Source organism: Bactrocera oleae, chromosome 3, assembly GCF_042242935.1.
Source record: "Bactrocera oleae isolate idBacOlea1 chromosome 3, idBacOlea1, whole genome shotgun sequence".
NCBI classification, from domain to species: domain Eukaryota; kingdom Metazoa; phylum Arthropoda; class Insecta; order Diptera; family Tephritidae; genus Bactrocera; species Bactrocera oleae.
The window spans coordinates 3,939,426-3,959,835 of NC_091537.1; the positions used below are offsets into that span (position 1 = coordinate 3,939,426).

The 20,410-nt window shown below is 34.9% G+C and overlaps 1 protein-coding gene across 1 annotated transcript in view; it reads left to right on the plus strand.

The window, feature by feature from the left end:
• The window catches only part of LOC106627553 (defective proboscis extension response 3), a 106,043-nt gene extending 86,804 nt beyond the window's left edge, over positions 1-19,239 (plus strand). Inside the window, exons 5-7 of the mRNA XM_036369286.2 lie at positions 4,845-5,295; positions 5,895-5,992; positions 14,502-19,239. Of these exons, the coding sequence (XP_036225179.2) occupies positions 4,845-5,295; positions 5,895-5,992; positions 14,502-14,812 (860 nt within the window). The 3' untranslated portion in view covers positions 14,813-19,239. The remainder of the gene's footprint in view (positions 1-4,844; positions 5,296-5,894; positions 5,993-14,501) is intronic.
• The last annotated feature ends 1,171 nt before the right edge of the window (positions 19,240-20,410 follow it).

Consider the following 20,410-nt stretch of genomic DNA (forward strand, 5'->3'; position numbering starts at 1 on the left):
TGAAAATTATGAATAAATTGTTGTAGTTTTAGAGACAGGTGGTCGATAATGACCCGTTTAAATATGCAACGCGACGCATAAAATTTTAGTAGAATTGGTACAGCAATTAAAACAACTCCCATACCATATCTTAAATCATTTTTCTGTCGATCAATACCGTAATAGCAGACAGTTTAAATCTTACCATTTGATTGAAATTTAGCTTACGCAGTATAAACATCAGTAATAATTCGCGCATCACTCATACGTCATGTAGCACCAAACGCACTGAGGGACTTCTTTCAATAATGGTGTTGAGACATCATTAAATGCGATGTAGCTTACAATTTCGGGATAAAATATGCTTTGAACACGTTTTGCTGTTATCATCAATGAAAACTTTGTGCAGCATTTATTTATTTATTATTTTTTCTTTTGCATAAAATCACAATTGCGCTAAATGTTCGACTTACTATATTGACATGAGCTTTTTGGGCATACTATTTTCGATACATATTACTACAAAGGTTTTTGATTATGGTAAAAATTCAATCTCAACATTTTAATTCTCGAAAATTTGCTGACTGATCTCTACGTCTTATACCAGAGTTCGACCATGCTTACCAAGATGATATTGAACAACAAAAATAATTTTAAGAACCAAAACTAATTCTTTTATGAACGTTTGAAGAACACTTAGTCCTAGAACTCTCACGAAATTCAAACGTTTTTAGGGGTCGTTGAAGCATTAAGTGACTTAATTTTGCGCTTTGTGCTTAATTCAAATCTCATCATCATGCTGATATGTGTATGTTAATCCAAAATAAGTATAAAATCGCATTACGTAACAAACGGCAAAATTCCGAAGCACTTGCAGAAAGTTACATCCAGTGAATTTCTTGCATAAGCGCTGTGTTATAAGAGCCATCAATCACCCGCTCCATCGACACTTCTCCACTGAGTGAGTTAAAAAAATTATACTTATTTGGACAAAAACAAGAGCAGAAGAGCACGTGGTGTAGCAAAGCAAGTAAAGTTCGAGAGCAACACCCCAAATGATGGCACTAGCAATGGTATAGCCATAATTATAGCTGATTGAAAATTTTCGAATCAATAATCAACTAATGCAGGCTAGTTTTAAAGAGTTTGAAAAACTGCTTCAGCCGGCTGAGCATTGATTTATACAATAACCCTGCATAGGAGGAAAATTTAATTTAAGAGACGACGGTATTTAAAAAAGAACTTCGTTATCGCAAAATTAAAAATCACTAAACCTAAATAAAACTCCAGTACAGTATTTTTTTTTGGAGAGATCAATGGCTGGTGAAGTTCATGTGGAACAAAGTCATCTTATAATGAGTACTGTACCTAATTGGAATTTTGCAGATCGAGGTCATTACCTGAATACTTTCATCTACATTTGACTGTAATGAAATTTTGTACGGCGATGGCGTGCCTTGAAGGTGCGTGTCTAAGCTAATACTTTATCAAGCGACCGATTACCATAATTTCAGCTATGCTATTCTAAGAAGACTTTACTTGCATTTAATAGTTGTACTTTGCTCTCCACAATATTACATCTCTCCTGTGCTGTGTTTAGCTCTTCACAATCTTACATCTCTCCGAAATTAGATTAGTAAAGCCACAAACCACTTCAACATCAATTCAGATTATTTAAAAATGTTTTACGCTTTTGCTTGCAACCTTTTGATCTACAGCTGGCTGTCACAAAACCTTAACAAATAGTCATATTAAATTTACTAAAAAATTATTCGCGCAAAATTTGTTAATGCGATAATTAAAAACTCTTAAATGCAACTTTGTAAATTTGCGTACACAAATTAATGGAATCACAGAGGCGATAGCGGAAAATGCCAAATGTAAAAATCTTTTCTGGGTAATTAAAAGAATCGATAAAATTAAAAGGCCACAAAGACACACTGGTGTACGCATACGTTCAATTTATATGCAAATTTATAAAGCCAAATGCCGCTCTCGCCTCGACAACTGATTAATGTTGTTAAACATTCGCAATTTTTCGCACTGAAATGCCGTTATTTCGAGGTCTTGTGTATAGGTATGCATGTATATCCGATATGCTTGGATTGGATAAAGAGTGAATATTATAACTGCCATTTAAATGTGTTTTCTGCCGCCGCAAAGCATTTCATGTTAATTAGCACGGTCAGTGTGAGGAATTGGTAATAACAGTGTGTTCGTCATATTTCTATTTGTCATGCAATACTTCATGGCCACACTGCGATTGGAATCAACGCGACAAATTGAGAGAGAGCAAGTTTTATTGGAGGTTGAAAGATTAACCGAAAAAAGAAGAGAAATGTGAATGTACGAAAGTAGACTTCTAGCAGTAGGTCGAAAAATCATATAAAAAGTGATCGGATCATACTTAATATCTTATGGATGGTTTTCCGCAGAAAAAACTAACGAATTAACTGTAATTTAATTTAATTTAATTTAAACTAAGTACTAAAGATTGTGTTCCGAACCCACGCATGTCGATATGCAATTTAAAGTTGGTGTTACATTTCAGTTCATGTAATAACGTCGTTTTTTATTAGTTTGTTTAATAAAATGTCTCTTCAAAACCCAAATTCACAAAACACGCGTTTTTTTCTGACTTACAAGTGACTATAGTCCCTTAAATTAAACTTTAAATCATTTTACGGTTACAGGTTTAATCTAACACAAAATCAAGACTTACTTGACTTTTGCTTTGTCAATGTGTCAGGTATGCGAATGTGCTGTTATGCGATTATTAGTGTTGAAAAATGTTCCTAAATGTAGATAACATTAAACTCATATGTCAAACATAAAATGTTGCCTACATTTAGGATGAATCCTTATAATTTTATGCTTTCTGATGCGCTCTGAATTGCAATAGTCTGGGTCTCCGCTTTTTTTGATACTATACAACAACGATTAACTCCACAGCTGATCACAATATGCGTCCACAATTAAGAGTTAATTAAACTATGCTCGCCAATGTTGATTATGAGTGTGTTCAAGCAAATTAGTTTTGATTTTTTTTTTGCAACTTTGTTGCACTGCAGACCAAGCCAAGCGCCAGCTGCTCCAGTAAAAAGCAACATGGAATAGAGAAAATGGGAACGACGAGTAACGATGTGTTATTTTAAAGCGCAGTCTCATTTGCATTGCAGCAGCCAGCAATTTAAAAGCTCTGAGGCGTTTGTGTTGTATATTCTCGACTCTCTCTCCGCAACACCTTACTGCTTTTCACCACTTTGGTGCATGCAAATTAAATTCTTATGCGGCGTTTCTTCGGACTTTATGCGCCATGACTTCTGAATGGCCTTGAATATGCGCTAATTTGCCTTGCAACCAACCGGAAGTGGCACAATATTAAAGTTGCGGCTGAGCTGCAGAGTTTTAATTAAGACAACTTGCCGGTCTCCCGCTTGCAGGGCGGTTTATTTTTTTCGGCGCCTAATTAAACTATGCATTCGCTTATGTAAAAATCTGCTGCACGCAAAAATACCGCAAATTGGCGAATGCAGAGGCTTATTGTGGCCCAGCAAAGCCACCACTGCTCATCTGTGGCGCCTGAATGCAATTGCAACCTCGCTAATTAGCTTCGGCATCGGCGGTCTTGCCGGCAGCCAGAACAGTACTTCCATGCCAGCTGCTGTACATAGAATCCGCATAGTCGCCTGCGTATGTATGTATGTATGTGTGTATGTCAGAATAACAAATTGGAAAGCTTACTTTGTGGCATGAAAAAATATTTTTAATACACAAAAATAATAAATTTTTAAATTACTTATGAGCTCACAGAGACACAGCCGACTTTCAGCGGTTGCTCTGCGTAAGGATATGCTATCAAAGGGCTCAAGTGTACTCACTGCAGCGTATTTGTATATATTAAAAGGAAAACGGATGCGAAGCACGATTTAAAACGTCAATGCTTCGGCGAGGCGCGTTTCTGAGGTGATCAATAATAAATTCGAGAGCGCTACAATAAATGCGTAGCCTCACTGCCCGATAGCAACGTTATAGCAAGAGAAATTTGCTGTCGTGTAGTTATCACTTGTAAACAATTGCTGTAAAATTCCATTTGAAACGGACTCGTACTTATGTTTTGACCGCGTGTGGATTGAATTTAACTACGAACTATTGTTCCATCTACCGTATTATCAAGATTTGTCCACATTTGAAAAAGTTACTCATCGGACAGAAATTTAAGTCGAATGAGTATGTCTATCGCTGTCATATAGGCTACCTGAAATACCTCTAGTAACCGCATTTTTCAGCCGGGTTAACGAAGCATGAGAATCGCTGTGTCAAGTGTCTCAAGCTAAATGTGGTCTATAATGAGAAAAAAACGCGATTTTGCAAAATTTTCGCATAATAAGAAATAAAGTTCACGAAGCCCTCAATTTGTGGAATAATTTCGTTTTCGGTTTTGCCTAAACTTAGACCTTCCTTACTTCTTTTATAATATTTTTTTATAAACGAAATCTGTGCTGATTTTTCGCAAATAAATATTTACTAAATTAAGTATGTCATGTAGATATTGCATTTATATATTGTTTGCAGCTGATTTTTATTGTAGTTATTGTTCATTATGAAATTATGTTGAATTAATAATTGTGAATTTACTTTTCCATATTTAAATAATTTTATTTTTACTTTTGTAGAAACACATATGTATATTTACATTGTGTATATGGTATATATATTTCACATATACACTACCCCATACACACACACATGCCTCGGAATTTTATTATCACATTATTTTTCTTTATTTTTATTGTTGTTTTTTCAACCACTATTTATATTTACTCATGTATTTTCTTTACTTTGCTTTGCTTGTGTCACCACAGAGATACCCGCCGATTCGCGCGCCATCATCAGCGGCCCGGCCGATCTGCATTTCAAAGTCGGCAGCGCAATAATACTCAGCTGTCATGTGCAACAGCCGAGCGTTCGTGATATTGGACCGATTTATTGGTATCGCGGTGAGCATATAATTACGCCATTCGAGCTGGACGAAGATGAAGAGAGCGACAGCGACATCGTCATCAACAGCAACAAAAACAAACATAGTCATAGCAACGCTGGCGGTGGCATGGCTACACCAGCGCTGACGGGCAATGAGCTGGCTGCTGATGTGACAGCGCCGATAACAAATGCCAAGGCATTGACTGCTGCTGCCGGTGGCCCGAGCGCAATGGCGGCCACAGTGCCGCACGATGGCTTAAGCAATGACATAACGCCGGACTTCACGGCGCGTATCGCCATGGAATCACAGTTGGGCGACACAATGAAATCAAGGTAAGTCAGCGCAGCGGCAGACTCATTCCGATTGTCCAAAAGCCACAATCAGGTGTAGTGTGGTGATGCAGGGGGTGACGCGATAGTCAGCGCTTAAGCGTGCAAAGGCGAAATGGAAAGCGCTGTCAGACTTGTCGGCGCTTTGAGCATGTCAACATGCAAATGCATGTGGCAAAGTACTGTCGCTTATCTTTATCCGGCATGCAGCTACTGTTGCATGTGTTAATGTGTGTGCGGGTGTGTGTGTGTGTGTGTTTGCCTGCACTTGTCACATTGGCTTTGATTACACTGTGCGGCACAGCATAAATAAATATTTGAGCCTTTATATTTCAATTCATTGCCTTCAATATCTCAAGGCGCCTCCTTTGCCGAGCGATGTCAATCGGCGCACACACACATCTACATATACATATTTATCGCGTCAGCGTCTGACTGTTGTGCGTTTCATAGCGCACTTGCGTTGCGTCTTGCATTTTCACACTCATCCATTACACACACACGCACACACTCATAAGTGACAACTTGTATATGTCTCCATTAATATGCTCACGCTTCTGCTTCTTGCTCTTCTACTTCTTTTTCATTGCGCTCATCATCAGGTTGCGCATCTCGAATGCACAGACAACGGATACAGGGAATTACACTTGTCAGCCGACAACGGCGAGCAGCGCTAGCGTCATGGTGCACGTGATTAATGGTGAGTAGTTTCATTTGTTGCCACTGCTTCTACTTTTTACTTATTTCCAGTACGCGCATATTCGTATCTAGCTAGCTATGTTCATACGTATGTATGTATGTTTGTGCGGTTATGTGCGCATTTGTCTCTCGTGACAGAAGTAAAGGATAATGCAAGGCTCCTGCCTTTTTCGCTTTCATAAATATCCTTGGTAGCAAGGCATCCAATTGGTTATTTGGTGTTAAAGGTTGACGCGATGGTGCCACAGTGAAGCAGACATATGCATACATACATAAGTACATACATATATATACATTCTTGCAACGCGCATCGTGCCATATTAGGTGTTGTAAATTATCTGAAGACGGACATTGATGCGAGTACCAGACCTTATTGCGTTAAAGCGGCAAAAAAAATTGCATTACGTAATTATTTTGTTGGTTACATGAGCCAATACAAGAAAAAACGGTAACTTCGACTGCACCGAAGCTATAATACCTTCACAGGTGTATTTCTATAGCAACTATAAGACTTTGATCAGTCAGTTTGTATGGCAGCAATATGGTATAGTTATCCGATCTGAATAATTTGTTCAGAGCTTGTAGCGTTGCCTTGGACATCTATCTGTTACAAATTTCGTGAGGATACCTTCACAAATAAAAAAGTTTGTCATAGAAGAACATGATTTTGATCGATCAGTACGTAAGCAGTTATCTCCTTTCGAATATACTTCCATTTCAAAGACCTAGGCAGACCCCTCCTGGCATTTATTATTTTAGATCTTTAAGTATTAAAATTTTTAAGATTTCACCTTTAAATTTTTGTTTTTATAATGTTCTTCATCTATGTCATAACCCATATCGCAATATTTCCATGAAACTCAGTGGTAATATATCTATAAACTTTGTACCGATTTAATCTCCATTAAGAAATATGAACTAAAAAATACAGTATTGCTCTGTAAAATATTTCACAAATAGTTTTGAGAATTGTTACTGTGGTGATACTTGTTCAGCGGTAAAAATATTAAGTCCTTTTGATTATGTTAATCTGACTAAAATAATAATGATGAAAAGAAAAAGTAATGTGTCATGCTATAACTCGGTTGTGCTGTGTAGTTTTCCATTTATAAAATGTAAAACACGTGAAATTTGCGATAGAACTATTGGGTAAATATTGAAAAAGAACATGTGTTTATACCCATATATGTATGTACCACGGAAATCAACGAATCGATCGAAACAAAACTAAATTTAATTTCCTATAACAAAATTTTCATTCTAATACTTCTAATATTTCGACAGCAGAAACGCTACCTTTAGTTTCATACAAATTAAGAAAATTTTTCTGCAATTATCCATTTTGTCCATAAGTTAGATTAGCTTAAGCATTTCAAGGAATATTCAAGTATCTGTCTTTGTTAAAATATGAGTTTTGTGCGCCTAATTGTAGGCAACATTATTCATTAACGTTTTTATATAAGAACTGGTGTAAGCAAGAAAATTATATTAACGACATACCATATCACACATTGTTTTCCCCACTGTGCGGCAATCGTTTCATTGCGTCAGTCAACGACTTAGTCAAATTTATAGCTCGCAGGAGAAGATCTGCGAAGTAGCGCCGACCCAGCAGAGTACACTAAACGCACAGCACGCAGGAGAGCTGCCGACACGCCCTGTCATTGTTATTAATTGTACTTGAACAGCGCGTAGAGGCATTAGCTATGTGCTTACAAGCTTGTCTACATACAAATACATACTACATAGATGTGTAATTGGAGGCGTGCTGCAGCAGCTTCCGGTTCTAGGAGTTTATGCCAACATCGAGCAGCTAGTAATTCCGCAAATGAAATGATTTTGTCATCATTTGTCGCTGGCTGCTTGTCACATTAGCAAACCTACAGGAGCTTATGTGTGTTTTGTAGACTATATGTGTACATGTGCATGTATGTATATTTACTTGTAGACATGTCAAGTTAGTTACAAATATATTAATATGACAGCAATGAATGCGTTAGATTCCATATTCCTTCACTTCTGTCATTAGTTATATTCTAATTTAAGGTTAGGGCAAAACATAACTGTACATATGTAAAATAGTGGCTTATGATATACTGATACACATATGTATATGTGAATATATAAATGAGTGAATTTAATGTTTTCTTGATCCGTCTTTGCCTGTATCAAAGTCAGAGATCTTATCAAAATATGTATTTTATGTCTTCGCATATGTATACATATATATATTTATATCAATAATTATGATAATGGGTGTCCTAATATTTGGGTGAGGTTTTGCTTAAACATTTTATTCTGGTATTCAATTACGAATGCCCTAATTGATTTATAAGTACAATATGTGTGTTAAATAACCCAGTCGTAAGTCGCAGTCTACCATTGCATTCAAAAGATAAGACAATTCTATTTAAAGTTTTCGACTTTTTTCGAAAGGTCTTGACTTTATATAAAGGAAAATATTGGTGTGCCCTTTCAAACTGTAAAGTGGAAGTAACTTCAAAATTTCCTTAAATTGTAAGGAGTCACATATGTTCGCTGAATGTTGTCCAATTATTTTGGAGTGCAAAATTTAAATAAATGGAGATGCTTTAATGAAAAATGAAAAGTAATAACTTGCAGCGAGTTTCAGAAAGCTTGATAAGAGCATGTTTATGCCGAGAGTTCAGTTTTCCCTATTTACAATGGTTCCCAATAATTTAATTATTCAGAGTTACAGAGATACAAGGTATGCCCACGAAAAAAGGGTTCTACAAACTTCAAACCGAATAAAAACATTTGACCTACCGCGCGAAGTGGGCCGCGCTGACCCATTCACATTCCAAGTATGAAAATTAATTTACTAAATATATCCAGCGAAAAGTTAACATTTTTGCATCGGAAACTGGGGTAATTTTATATTATATATGTACTTATATTTCGAAAGTATTTTTGTAAAATTCAAAATTTTCCTAAAATTCCGGTTCGTTCGAAATTTTATCCGCATTATAAGTAGCCATTGGGCAATCTTTTTCTCATAGATATACCAGTTAGCTATTTTCTGAATCACGAAATTTTCCTCAAAGTTCGAGTGTGAGCTTCAGTTTTGTTCTTTACCGGTTAGCCCTAAGGCCGAAAATTTCTTCATATCCGAGCAGTTCTTTTCTAAGACTTCTAATATTCATTTTCTTTTGGCCAGCCTTTTTCTCAGGCCTTGAATTTTCCCATATTTTTTCCTTCTTTTTTTTCCTTTTTGAAGGCAACGAATTTTCCTCATACTTGGGTCAGTTCTTAGCCGAATACCCCAATTTTGCACAACTCCTCATTTACCTCAAAACCCATCACTTTTTTATGAGACTTATGGTTTTCTTAATCAGTGAGTCCTTTTGTAAGATCCAACATTTCCTCGTATTTCAGCCAGTTTCCGATCCCAATATTACCTTAAGTGCCGACCAGTTCTTCTCTCACATACCAATTAAACCGATTAGTTCGCTGAAACATCGCGCAAAATTCGTCTACGTTACCATAATTATTATACTCTTCTACATATTTATACTTCCATTCTAAGCCGAATGGTAAGCTTTTGTCTGCACACCGCTTTTTCGGTTAAATACATTGCTTTCACTAATGGCTGTGGTGCCGTTGCCCATTTATAACTCGGTTCAGCTTAGTGTGGCTTTTTTGTCGATTATGAATGACTTCCTGGTTGAATGGTTAGCTAGCTTTCCTTGTGTGCTATCCATGAGCATAGACTTATGGACTTACACACATGCTCTTGTGCTTGTCGGTATGTGCAGCTATTTCTATATACAAGTAAGTACATATGTGTTTATCTATTTGTAAGCACATTTCACATATGGCAGTTGTCAGTAAAATTAATGATTAGAAATGCCCTTTTTTGACTACCACGAAATTAGAAGTTATAAACTCATTTTCTTTTGTAATTTGTAAATTTTGCTAATTTAGAAGTATTTAATATTACTCTACTTAAGAGTCGAACATATTTTGAAAGATGCATCTATACCAGAAACTACGGTCATTTATTATACTTATTATAGTATTATATTTTATAAAAAGTTTATTTTTGCTCTGTTTCGTACTCGAATAAACTAGCTTATTTGGAAATTGATTGAATATTTTATATGTATGTCAAAGGAAATCATCGTAATCGTAATATATTGTGAAATTAATCAAATCTCAAATAGTGACAAGGAGATCGACATATTGTAGTGTGCTAGTTCGATTATTTTTTGCATGAAATTGATTGTTTTGTATTTAGTAGAGGTATAATACTTCGATTTAGGTTAAATATACACAGCTTTGTTCGATAACTTGTTTCACTTCATTTTGAATTTAATTTTAATGCCTCTCTGATAGAAACCCTTCTACTAACAATAAATTGGGACGGTCGATTTTCACTAGCTTCTCTTGAAACCCCAATAACAGCTAATAAACACCCAGACTGTAAGGTGGATGCAGAAAAACCTCCCAACCAAGGACCCGCAGCTTTTGGCGGGTCACTATCGATGTGAGTGGTCATGCGTTGTCCTCATAGAACATAATTCCTCTCCTATTGACCAAAGCTGGTCGCTTCTGGGTTTCTTTCTTTAGACAGTTTAATTTTCAATAGTACAGGTCCGATTCGACCACGACCGTTGCAGTAAGTGACACACTTTTTATCACCAATAACGTCCCTTTTAAGAATTGGATCGATTTTGTGTTCATTAAGCAACGATTTGCAGATGGAAATTCGTCCATGAAGTTTTTGCAGTTTGATTGTTTCTTGACCTTTTTCACCTTCCTACCGTACCCCTTTTTTACTAGTTATCTAAAGTAGTTTTGGTGTTCCCATCTAAATTATTATTATTAACTTATTGAGTAAAACGAAATGCCTTTTAAGCCCAGTGTTGATAGCTCTGCACCTCTCTGTGTCACCCCTCCAGATCTCTACTGTATTATAACAACCTATAATAATATTTACCCAACCCAATTTCATATACACACATGTAAGTATGTATGTATGTATATGTGTATGTACATAAGCAAATCTAGTTAAAGTCACTGATGAATGAAATAAATAGCCTCACTCTTTTGTTTACACACTTTATGCCAATACACACACACATTTCTACTTATTGCCGGCAATACTGTCGCTGTGGTCCACAAAGCACAATATCATATTACTTCTTTGTTTTACCATAAACAAAAACACGCAAAGAATGCTCACACACACATACTTGTAGATGCCCATACATATATACACATATGCTTTTTCATTGCTCTTATTGCCACTTTGGAGTGTAGCAAATTAAATTAATTTGTCATTTCAATGTAGGCCTACAAAGAGAGGTCACACATGCGCGCGCACATACACACACATACTTTTGTCTTTTGTGTATTTTTACATATGTATATATGTCGTTTGCTGTTTCATCATTTGTCTTAGGCGCACATGTGAGCAAGTCAAAGCCTTTTAAAAACACAAAAGGGAGTAGATATAATAAAATACTCAATACTCATGTATGTATGTGGATGTGTGAGTTACTGTAGGCGCCTTTTTAGCGGTATTGTCCTGTCTTAGCAACAAATTCTGTTAATGCTTTATCTTCGCTTTCCGCTTTCATTGACACAACGATAGCGTGACTGACGGAATGAGTAGCTTTCCCTGTATGTGTGTGACTCTTTGTGTGCGTTTGTGTTGGTGACTCCTTGGACGACGCCTGTTTTACTGGATACTACAAATGACTATGCATAAATCACGCTTAGTTTTGGAGTACAAAAGCATGCAGAACTAGTTTTTTTTTTTTGGATTTATATATTATACATACACACATACATACATATATAACATATATACATACGAGTATAAATATATTGGTGTGACTGCCGCTTGTATTGTTCCAATTTCTTGCTTTGTCTGCGTTTTTATCAACCCACAAAAGCAGGATACCTTGTGAACATGGCTAAGTGTGCTCACATACATACATATATATACATGTGTACATACGGATATACAATCTATTTCTAAGCTTTATTAACCAAAGCATTATATTTGCTTATTTGTCTTCTCTATATACATATGTACATATATGTAAACATTAGGGTGGCTGAAAAGTCATAATAATTTTTTGTTAGCGAGCATTTAAATTTAAAAAAAAATAAAATTGAGTTAACATTTGAATTATTTTTTTTTAATACCGAAATTATTAATTAAAGATTTTGTTAATTTTTCATCCATATACCTGATTGAAAAAAGAGGCATAATTAAATTTAAAAACAAAAATCGAGATTAAAAAAACACTAAAATTTTTAGAACTTTATTTTTTTGGAGTTTGTGCACTTTGCGTTCTACTCGTACGATTTTAAACCAGAGCTCGCTCAGAGCAGATATCATCTTCAATACTCTAGAGCACTGGTCGCCAAACTTACACATTTAAACGATTATTATTTTATAAATTTTTAATTTTTGTGAGAATTCAAATTTGGCAATTATGAGAGACGAGATATATTTTTCAAATAGTAGACACTGAGGTATGAATTTATCTTTCCAATAATAAGAAACAAATAGGAAAATGAAAACATAGTAATATTAAGAGCTCACACTTGGAGAGAATTTTTGAGGTGTCTACCAATCAATTTTTCAGTGTAAAAAAAACGATTTGTTGTTTAACCCACCCTAATGATTATATGTAAATATGTACATACATATGTATTTATGTCGACGCCCTTGCTCCTTCATATTCACTAGCTATATGACTGTCATTAGCATTAGATTCATGTAAGTGATAATAAGTGAATATGAGCGCATATAAATCAGTATTCAATTTGTTGTTGTTTTGTGCGCCAAATATCCTCGAGATGTCAATTATTAAAGCGAACGACGTGACTTTATATTGAATATCAACGTAAAATTATCATAAATTCAAAGCAAATTGGAAGTGTTAGTAGTAAATGAAAGTCAAATAAACTAAAAATGCAAAAAAAAATTTTTAAAGCTACAAATATATTTATACATAAGTAAACAGATTCAGCTGATAGAAGAGCACACTCAAAAAACATACCTCGCCGTGTTGTATTCGTCGTATTTCAATTTTGCATCGGAAACAACAACAGTGTTGATATGACAGTCATAAAAAAATAAGACAATAAGACGATATGACACAATGTGATACCTTTTGAATACCCGAATTAACATTTTGAATGAGTTATTTCAAATATTTTTTAAATTACAACCTTCTAAAGTGTGGCCGCCCAGTTATTAGAAAATACCCTTTGCTATCTTTTAACGCGTTTTTTTTTTGTTTCAAAACTACATTTTGCTGCATTTGTAACTGGAAGGTAAATCATCCGATTGTTTTTATTAATTTTTTTTTTGTATCGCTTCTCTGCATAATTATTTGGTCGACTGTTGGTCTCTGAGAATCTACAGAAATTCAAGGTTTTGTCCTAAAAAAATTATCCAACGTTAATAAACTTTTTTAAAAATATTCTTAAAAAAGTTATAAGCATTTACAGTAATATATAAACGCTGTCTCCTGAAATAACCGAACTTTTTAGATATTTGTCTTTGAAAGTTATTGTTTATTCAAAATAGGTTCTACTAGCTCTTAGCAAGGTTCACATGGCCGCAATGATAGGTGTCCTCACTGAACGATGAGACTAAAGATTTTGTAGGACGCAACTTGTTAAAGTTGCAGGGAGAAAGATGCGGTGGAAACATCTAGAAACTTTCTCGTACACTGTCCACTTTTCGCCAGACTAAAGTTTGCAGCAGCTTCGTTGCCATACTTCCTACGAACCCGGCGAATTGACTGGAGTAGATATTAGCCGGATCCATAAATTTGTGGCTGGCGCTTTCTAAATATACGACGGTCTTTTTGAACCGTACTTAAGAGTTTTGAACAACACAACGACAAACGTCTCTAGCAGCCCAAGTGGGATTATTTATAGTCTCACGAAAATCAACATATTAACCTAACCTAATGCTATACCAAAAAAAATATGCCAAACATTTGCCGAACTAAATATCCATATACAAATTAATTTTTAAAATTTTTCATTTCCTATTTCCATTTTTCCCTAACCTCAAATATTTAAATATGTACATATAATATAATGTTCAGTTTCACTTCGGTTATTGAAAAACATGGAAATTTTCATCGTTCACAAATTATTGCTGCCATTTAGAGAATTCCAAGTCCACAATTGCTGAACCACCAGCTGTCTCTTTATGCCGCTCACACACACACACAAAGTGCGACAATGACGCTCTTCAATTTTTTAAATTGTTTGCTTATTTGTGGCAACGTCTTCAGCTTCTTTAGTCTGATTATTCGTCCGTCCGTCTGTCTGCGTGTCCATTATGCCGCGCAACATTTACAATCTATTATGTTATTTATTCGCCTGCTGACTATTCATTTCATTATCTACCAGTAATATATTTATATAGGTACATATATAACTGTATATATGTACATATACAATACATTTACAATATTTACTTACATTCGTTGTTCCCTCTTCAATTACAGATGAAAATCCGGCGGCCATGCAAAAAAGCAGCGCCAGTTCGATGCGTATAACAACAACAACAACAAGAACAAGCTTGACAGCGCGGCTGCCGTTGCTTTTACTAGCAGCAATAACAACAATAATAATAGAAACACTAATGACAAGGGCGAATGTAATAACGCGAACAACAAAAGCAACAATGGCAATAATATCAACAATAACAACAACAACGTTGCTGATAACCTACTTAACTGGAGTCTATATGCCGCAGCAACAACAACAGTTCACGAGGCAGGAAACGCAGAAATTAAATTGGCTACGCCAACAATAGCAAAACCAGCAACAAAAGCTATAGCGATTGTGTTAGCAGCAGTGGCAGCAGGCATAGCAATACCAGCAACAAATACTCTGCAAATTCTTTGGCTATCCTTCCTAATGTCTTGAGCAGTGCCCGTTTGTGATAGTTGTTATTGTTGTTGGTTTTGTTTTTGTTGTTCGACTTTTGTTTGCTTTGGCGTTTAAGTTTCTTATTGCATTATTCTAATGGCGCACTCATCTAACTAAAAGTATATGGGAGCTGACACGCGTACACAAACACACGCACCGTCTTTTCACACACACATACACATACAGCGAAGCATTCAAACACACACATACACCAACATTTTGTACCAACTGCACAACTGCTGAAGGTTATGTTGTTATTGTTTTTTCGTGAGCTGCTGGCGACACTGTCAGTCCAGTGCTGCAACAATAACAACTACAATAATATTATTATTGCGACTGTCAGGTGGCAGGAACTTCTTGATGCTTTCGGCTAATATGCGCTTGTCGGTAGCAGCTGGCAACAATCTCATCAAAAGCAGAACCAACAGCACCACCAGCATTGTGGCAGCAACAACAAGCAGCAGAAGCAGCTTGGCATAGTCTGGATTGCCGATTGCAGGCTCATCCACCGCTTGCTCTTAGACTTCCACTTGTCCCTCTTCTTCACCTACTCCGCTGAGGTATTGCCATCCATCGGTCGGTCCAATAGCTTAATGGTAATGCCAGCACATGAACTTTGCCACAGCAGCAACTTCGCAGTCCGTCACAGGGACACTACTTGCCTTATCTCTGCGGCATTTCAACGGTAAAGCAGCGTCGGCGCATGCAGAAGACGCGTAACAAGCTGACGTCTGTGAAAATATCATTGAAGACGACTAAAGACTACCTACCCACAGACTCACTTATACACATACATACATATACATATATACCCAAAACATCATACAGAAGAATCCTTGATTCTACCATGGCTCCTCTGAACACTGGTTGCTCGGAATGCTGATTGCCCATCGCCTCGGAGCTGAGGTAAGTGTTTGCGGTGTGGTGGCGGTGCATAAGTAAATCTAAATACGAAAGGAAGAAGAAACAAAGCAAAAACAGCAAAATAAATAGGATCAAATATAGTAAATAAATATAGACGAGATACACGTGCTGTAGGCCTAACTTATGTTGGAAAGGGGTGCAAGTGTAGGCAGCCAAAATGGCAAACCGCTTAAATATTAGCATTTCATTTTGCTGAAAGGCCATTGAAGCAAGTGAAAAGAAGAAGATATGAAGATTTCATATAATATTGTATTTGAGGCATAGTGTTGCCAATCATTGTAAAAATCGGGCCCACTATTTTAAGCTTAGATTCGGCCAATGGGTGTTCCATTTCTTTGAGTTCTACTCATAGCCAAGATCCAAGTCTATATCAACCTTTCTGCATAGTAGTTTGACCCATCTTAGTTAGATTAGTACCATCCATCAAAATATAGCTGTCCCTTTCTGTCACTCTTCTCTAGCTTCAGCTAATCTATATATTATATTTTAAAAGTTTTTCTACGGTTCTATTTAAAATCTATCGTAATCTTGAAAGCTACTTTTAAGAGTCTGTATTAGGTCTCGGAAGACATACTAAGCTTATTCATATTTTTATTTTAGAACCTTCATTCTTGTTTGAACCCATAAAGTGAGAGTTTTCTCGACAAAATTAAAAATTGCTCGGTTGTAACGAAATATGTAGCGCACTCAAATTTCGTCACAAAAATGGAGCTCCACCATAGTAATAAAAACTATTCCAACTTTAGGGACTGTTTTTTTTTTTTTTGTTTTTTTTTTGACGGTAAAAACCCTTTATCATCTTCGAGGATTTGATGATGACATATTTTCAATTTCCTAAAATTTCGGGGGATGTGTGTGTTTCGTATATGAAGAACGTTTTGGTTACAACTTAAAAAAAAACCTTTTCTGCTCAATACAATAAGGGTATATAAATCAGAATCCCCACATTTCTGACTTTCTCTTATGTCCTTGAACAAAGCATAACATTTCTGATAGCGTTTTCTTTTCTCGATGAAAATGTTGACACATGTGACGTCATTATAAAAATGCAACATTTTTGTGCGAAAAGAAAACGCTGTGAATCTTCATCTTTCTTTCTTCTCACCTTGTACACCCCATATGTCTTTTAATTTGTCTAAAAAGAAGAATCTTCTTGAACATTTCCTTACGTCACTATAAAATATATTAAATAAAATACACGACGTAAAAATTCAGATTATAATGTTGAAAGACAACACTGGCGACTCAGAGAGGGTAAGACGGTAGCACAGGTTGGTCCACGCGTATTTACATACTTGAGAAATGTGACCTTCAAAAATATTGTATGTATGCAGTCAATCACAATAAGCATAAATTTGATTGATAAATGCCGAGTCGAAATGCAATGCTTTCAGCTGTTGATAAATAAGGTAGTCGACCGGTAAATATGTAATCAATGGCTAACAAAAGCGGAAGCAAAAGAAAATGAAGACACAATTTGTACGTAATCAAATGGAAAAAGAAAAAGGAGCAATCAGTAGGAAAAGCCACAATGAGAGCACATGACATCGCAATTATTCTGATTGTTATGGAAGGTATCTACAATAATTTGTTTAATAATATATATTTTTCGGGCAGAATATTTTTATCCTTAAAATAGTATCCATTTATTTATAGCTCAAAATATAATATTTAGTTTATCAAAGACCCTAGTACAGCTTTTATTAGAACAATTGTCCACTCATTTATCACAAGTCCCAACTCGAGCTGCTTTTGAAGGCAAAGGTGCCACACTTTCTCTACGTTAATCACTTTTTCATATAACATTAAAAGTAAAGATTTACGGACTCCTAACTTGCATCACATCAATATATAGGACTGTAATTCTGTAAGCTTCAAAAATTTTCCAATTCTCGTTACGCTTCTTCGTCAAATCTCGACTAGAGGGGCTTCATAAAAATACCAATGTTATATATAAAATATGTAATTTTATAATTACATACATAATAGTTATTCAGATTTATTCAGCAGGTTAAAAATTTGTTTCTTCCATAATTTAAGCATGTTTGCTAGCAGATACTAGCATTTAAGAAACAAACATAGAGTTTTACTGAAATGACCGTAATGTGGTTGTATCTAATATTTTTCATATTTCATAAGTTCTGCAGCCATTAACCCTGCTTCACACATCTAAATTGAAACTAGACATTAGACACATAATAACTTTTATAAAATGTTTAAAATTAAATTTTTTTTCAACTAAATAACTTTTTTTTTAAATTTTTTTTTTTGATTTTTTTTTTTTACATTTATATTTACTTCTCATTTTTATTTAGATTGCCGTAGGGCGTTAAGATTACTATTAGTATAATAGTATATAGGTATAGTTAATTAGATTTAAAAAAAAGTAGTTGAAAGTTGTATATAATAAAATCTAAAAAGGCTACAACAACCACTATATGTTAAGAATATACAAACGAAATTCAAATGCATATGCACATACATACATATTTATATATGCATATGTATGTATGTATCTCACTCTGTGTATACATTTTTTATATACTATGTAAGTAAAAACAAGATTATCGCATCATTCGTTATTTTTAATTTTTTTATTAAATTTTTTTTTTCACACTTTTTATTAAATTTTTTTACCGTAAATTAAATTTTTGTATGTGTTATTAATTTTTTTTAAAGATATAAAGTTTCTTTAAAATATTTTTTTATAAAAAGCTTTATATTTGGCTATTTCATTGAAATCAAAAAAAAAAAAAACAAAGTAAAGTAACGTAAAATAAGCGGTGAAACTTTACGTAAGAAATTCCGCAATGTTAAAGCATAGACTTTATATATCAACATGCATTCAAAGATAAAAATAATAAAAATAAAAACTAGAAAAGCACCCGCTGCCAAGCTGCCGAGTGAAAAATGTAATCTTAAAAACAAAAACCTAAAACCACAACAAAAGCATATTTGTATAAGTAACAATAGGCAAACAACTATATGCTTAATACATTAAACTGCATAGCATAGTATATAAGCATGAATACATAGTATATATAAGTAAATAAACACATATATGCTACGATATATGTACAAAGTGGATTGGTTGATAGTTAATAATGTGCTTATATAACGCATACCAAAAAAGCAAATAAGGAATACAGTTATGTACATATATACAAACATAAGTAAAATTACATACTTTTAGGCGCTGAAGCCGCAGCAAGCAAGCAACAAATGCAACACTGGCATTAAGTGCGAAGCAAAAACTGAATTGAAACCAAACGAATGCGTGCAATCCAAACGAAATAAAAGTAGAATAAATTAAATAAATGCAATTAAAAGGTAATAAAAAGTAAAAAATTAATTGAAATAAAGGGAAATAAATTAAAATACAAAGAATTATCAAATTGTTCTCAATGCGTGTAAGAAATCGAATCAATTAATGCAATGAATGTGTGGAGAATTCAATGAATGCTAGAGTTAAACCGCGTTAGCGCAAAATCGTGTAATGGTATAACGGTACATTATGCAATCGAACGAGTTAAATGCAATTGCATATAATTGGAATGTGCGTTTGCGGTCAAATGCAGGCGAGATCAAACGCACACATACTAATATAATATAAACATAAGTACCAATACACACACACATATACACATAACACATACTACATTACCACAAAGTAGCAACAAACAAAAAAATGTTAACTTCGGCGGCGCCGAAGCTATAATACCCTTCACAGCGCACTTCTTTTAGCATAAAAGGATATAAAAATATCTTTATCTTGGTTGTGATCGTTCGATTTGTATGGCAGCTATATGCTATAATGGTCCAATCTGAACAATTTCTTCGGAGATTGTAGCGTTGCCTTGGACAATAACCCGTTCAAAATTTCGTAAAGATATCTTGTCAAATAAAAAAAATTTTCATAAAAGAACTTGATTTGAATCGAACAGTTTGTATGGCAGCTATCTACATGCTATAGTGGTCTGATATTGGTGGTTTCGACAAATAAGCAGTTTCTTGGTGAGTAAAGAACCTTTGCAAATATACTTTAGAGATTCACTGACAATTCCTGCTGAATGTTACAAACTTCGTGGCAGACTTAATATAGCTTATGTTGGGTATAAAAATTAAGTTTGTAGCAAAATAGGTGTATGTGTATGTTGTGTGTGTGTGGTTGTGTAGCAAGCATAAAACGCTGGGTAAATATGCGCTCTACACTTGTGTGTTTTTGCTAAATTGCAAATTAATTTCCGTTATCAGCATGCTCATCCAGTTTTTGCCTGCAACTTTGCCCTCCAACATGTTTTTGTTTTTTGTTTTGTTTTTTTTTGCATTTGCCCCAAAGCAGCTAACGAAATTAATTGAAAAATTGCATTCATACCTTTTATACTGCATTTAACGGTAAAGCGTAAATTAAATTTTTCCGTTATTTCTTAAATAATGCGTGGAAAAAGCTTATACCTTCTTATCTCTTCTCATTTTGTCGTTTGTATTTTTGAAAATTTGGACCATCTAACGGTTCTATTTAACACCTTACTATAATTGAGTTGTTATTATAAATATA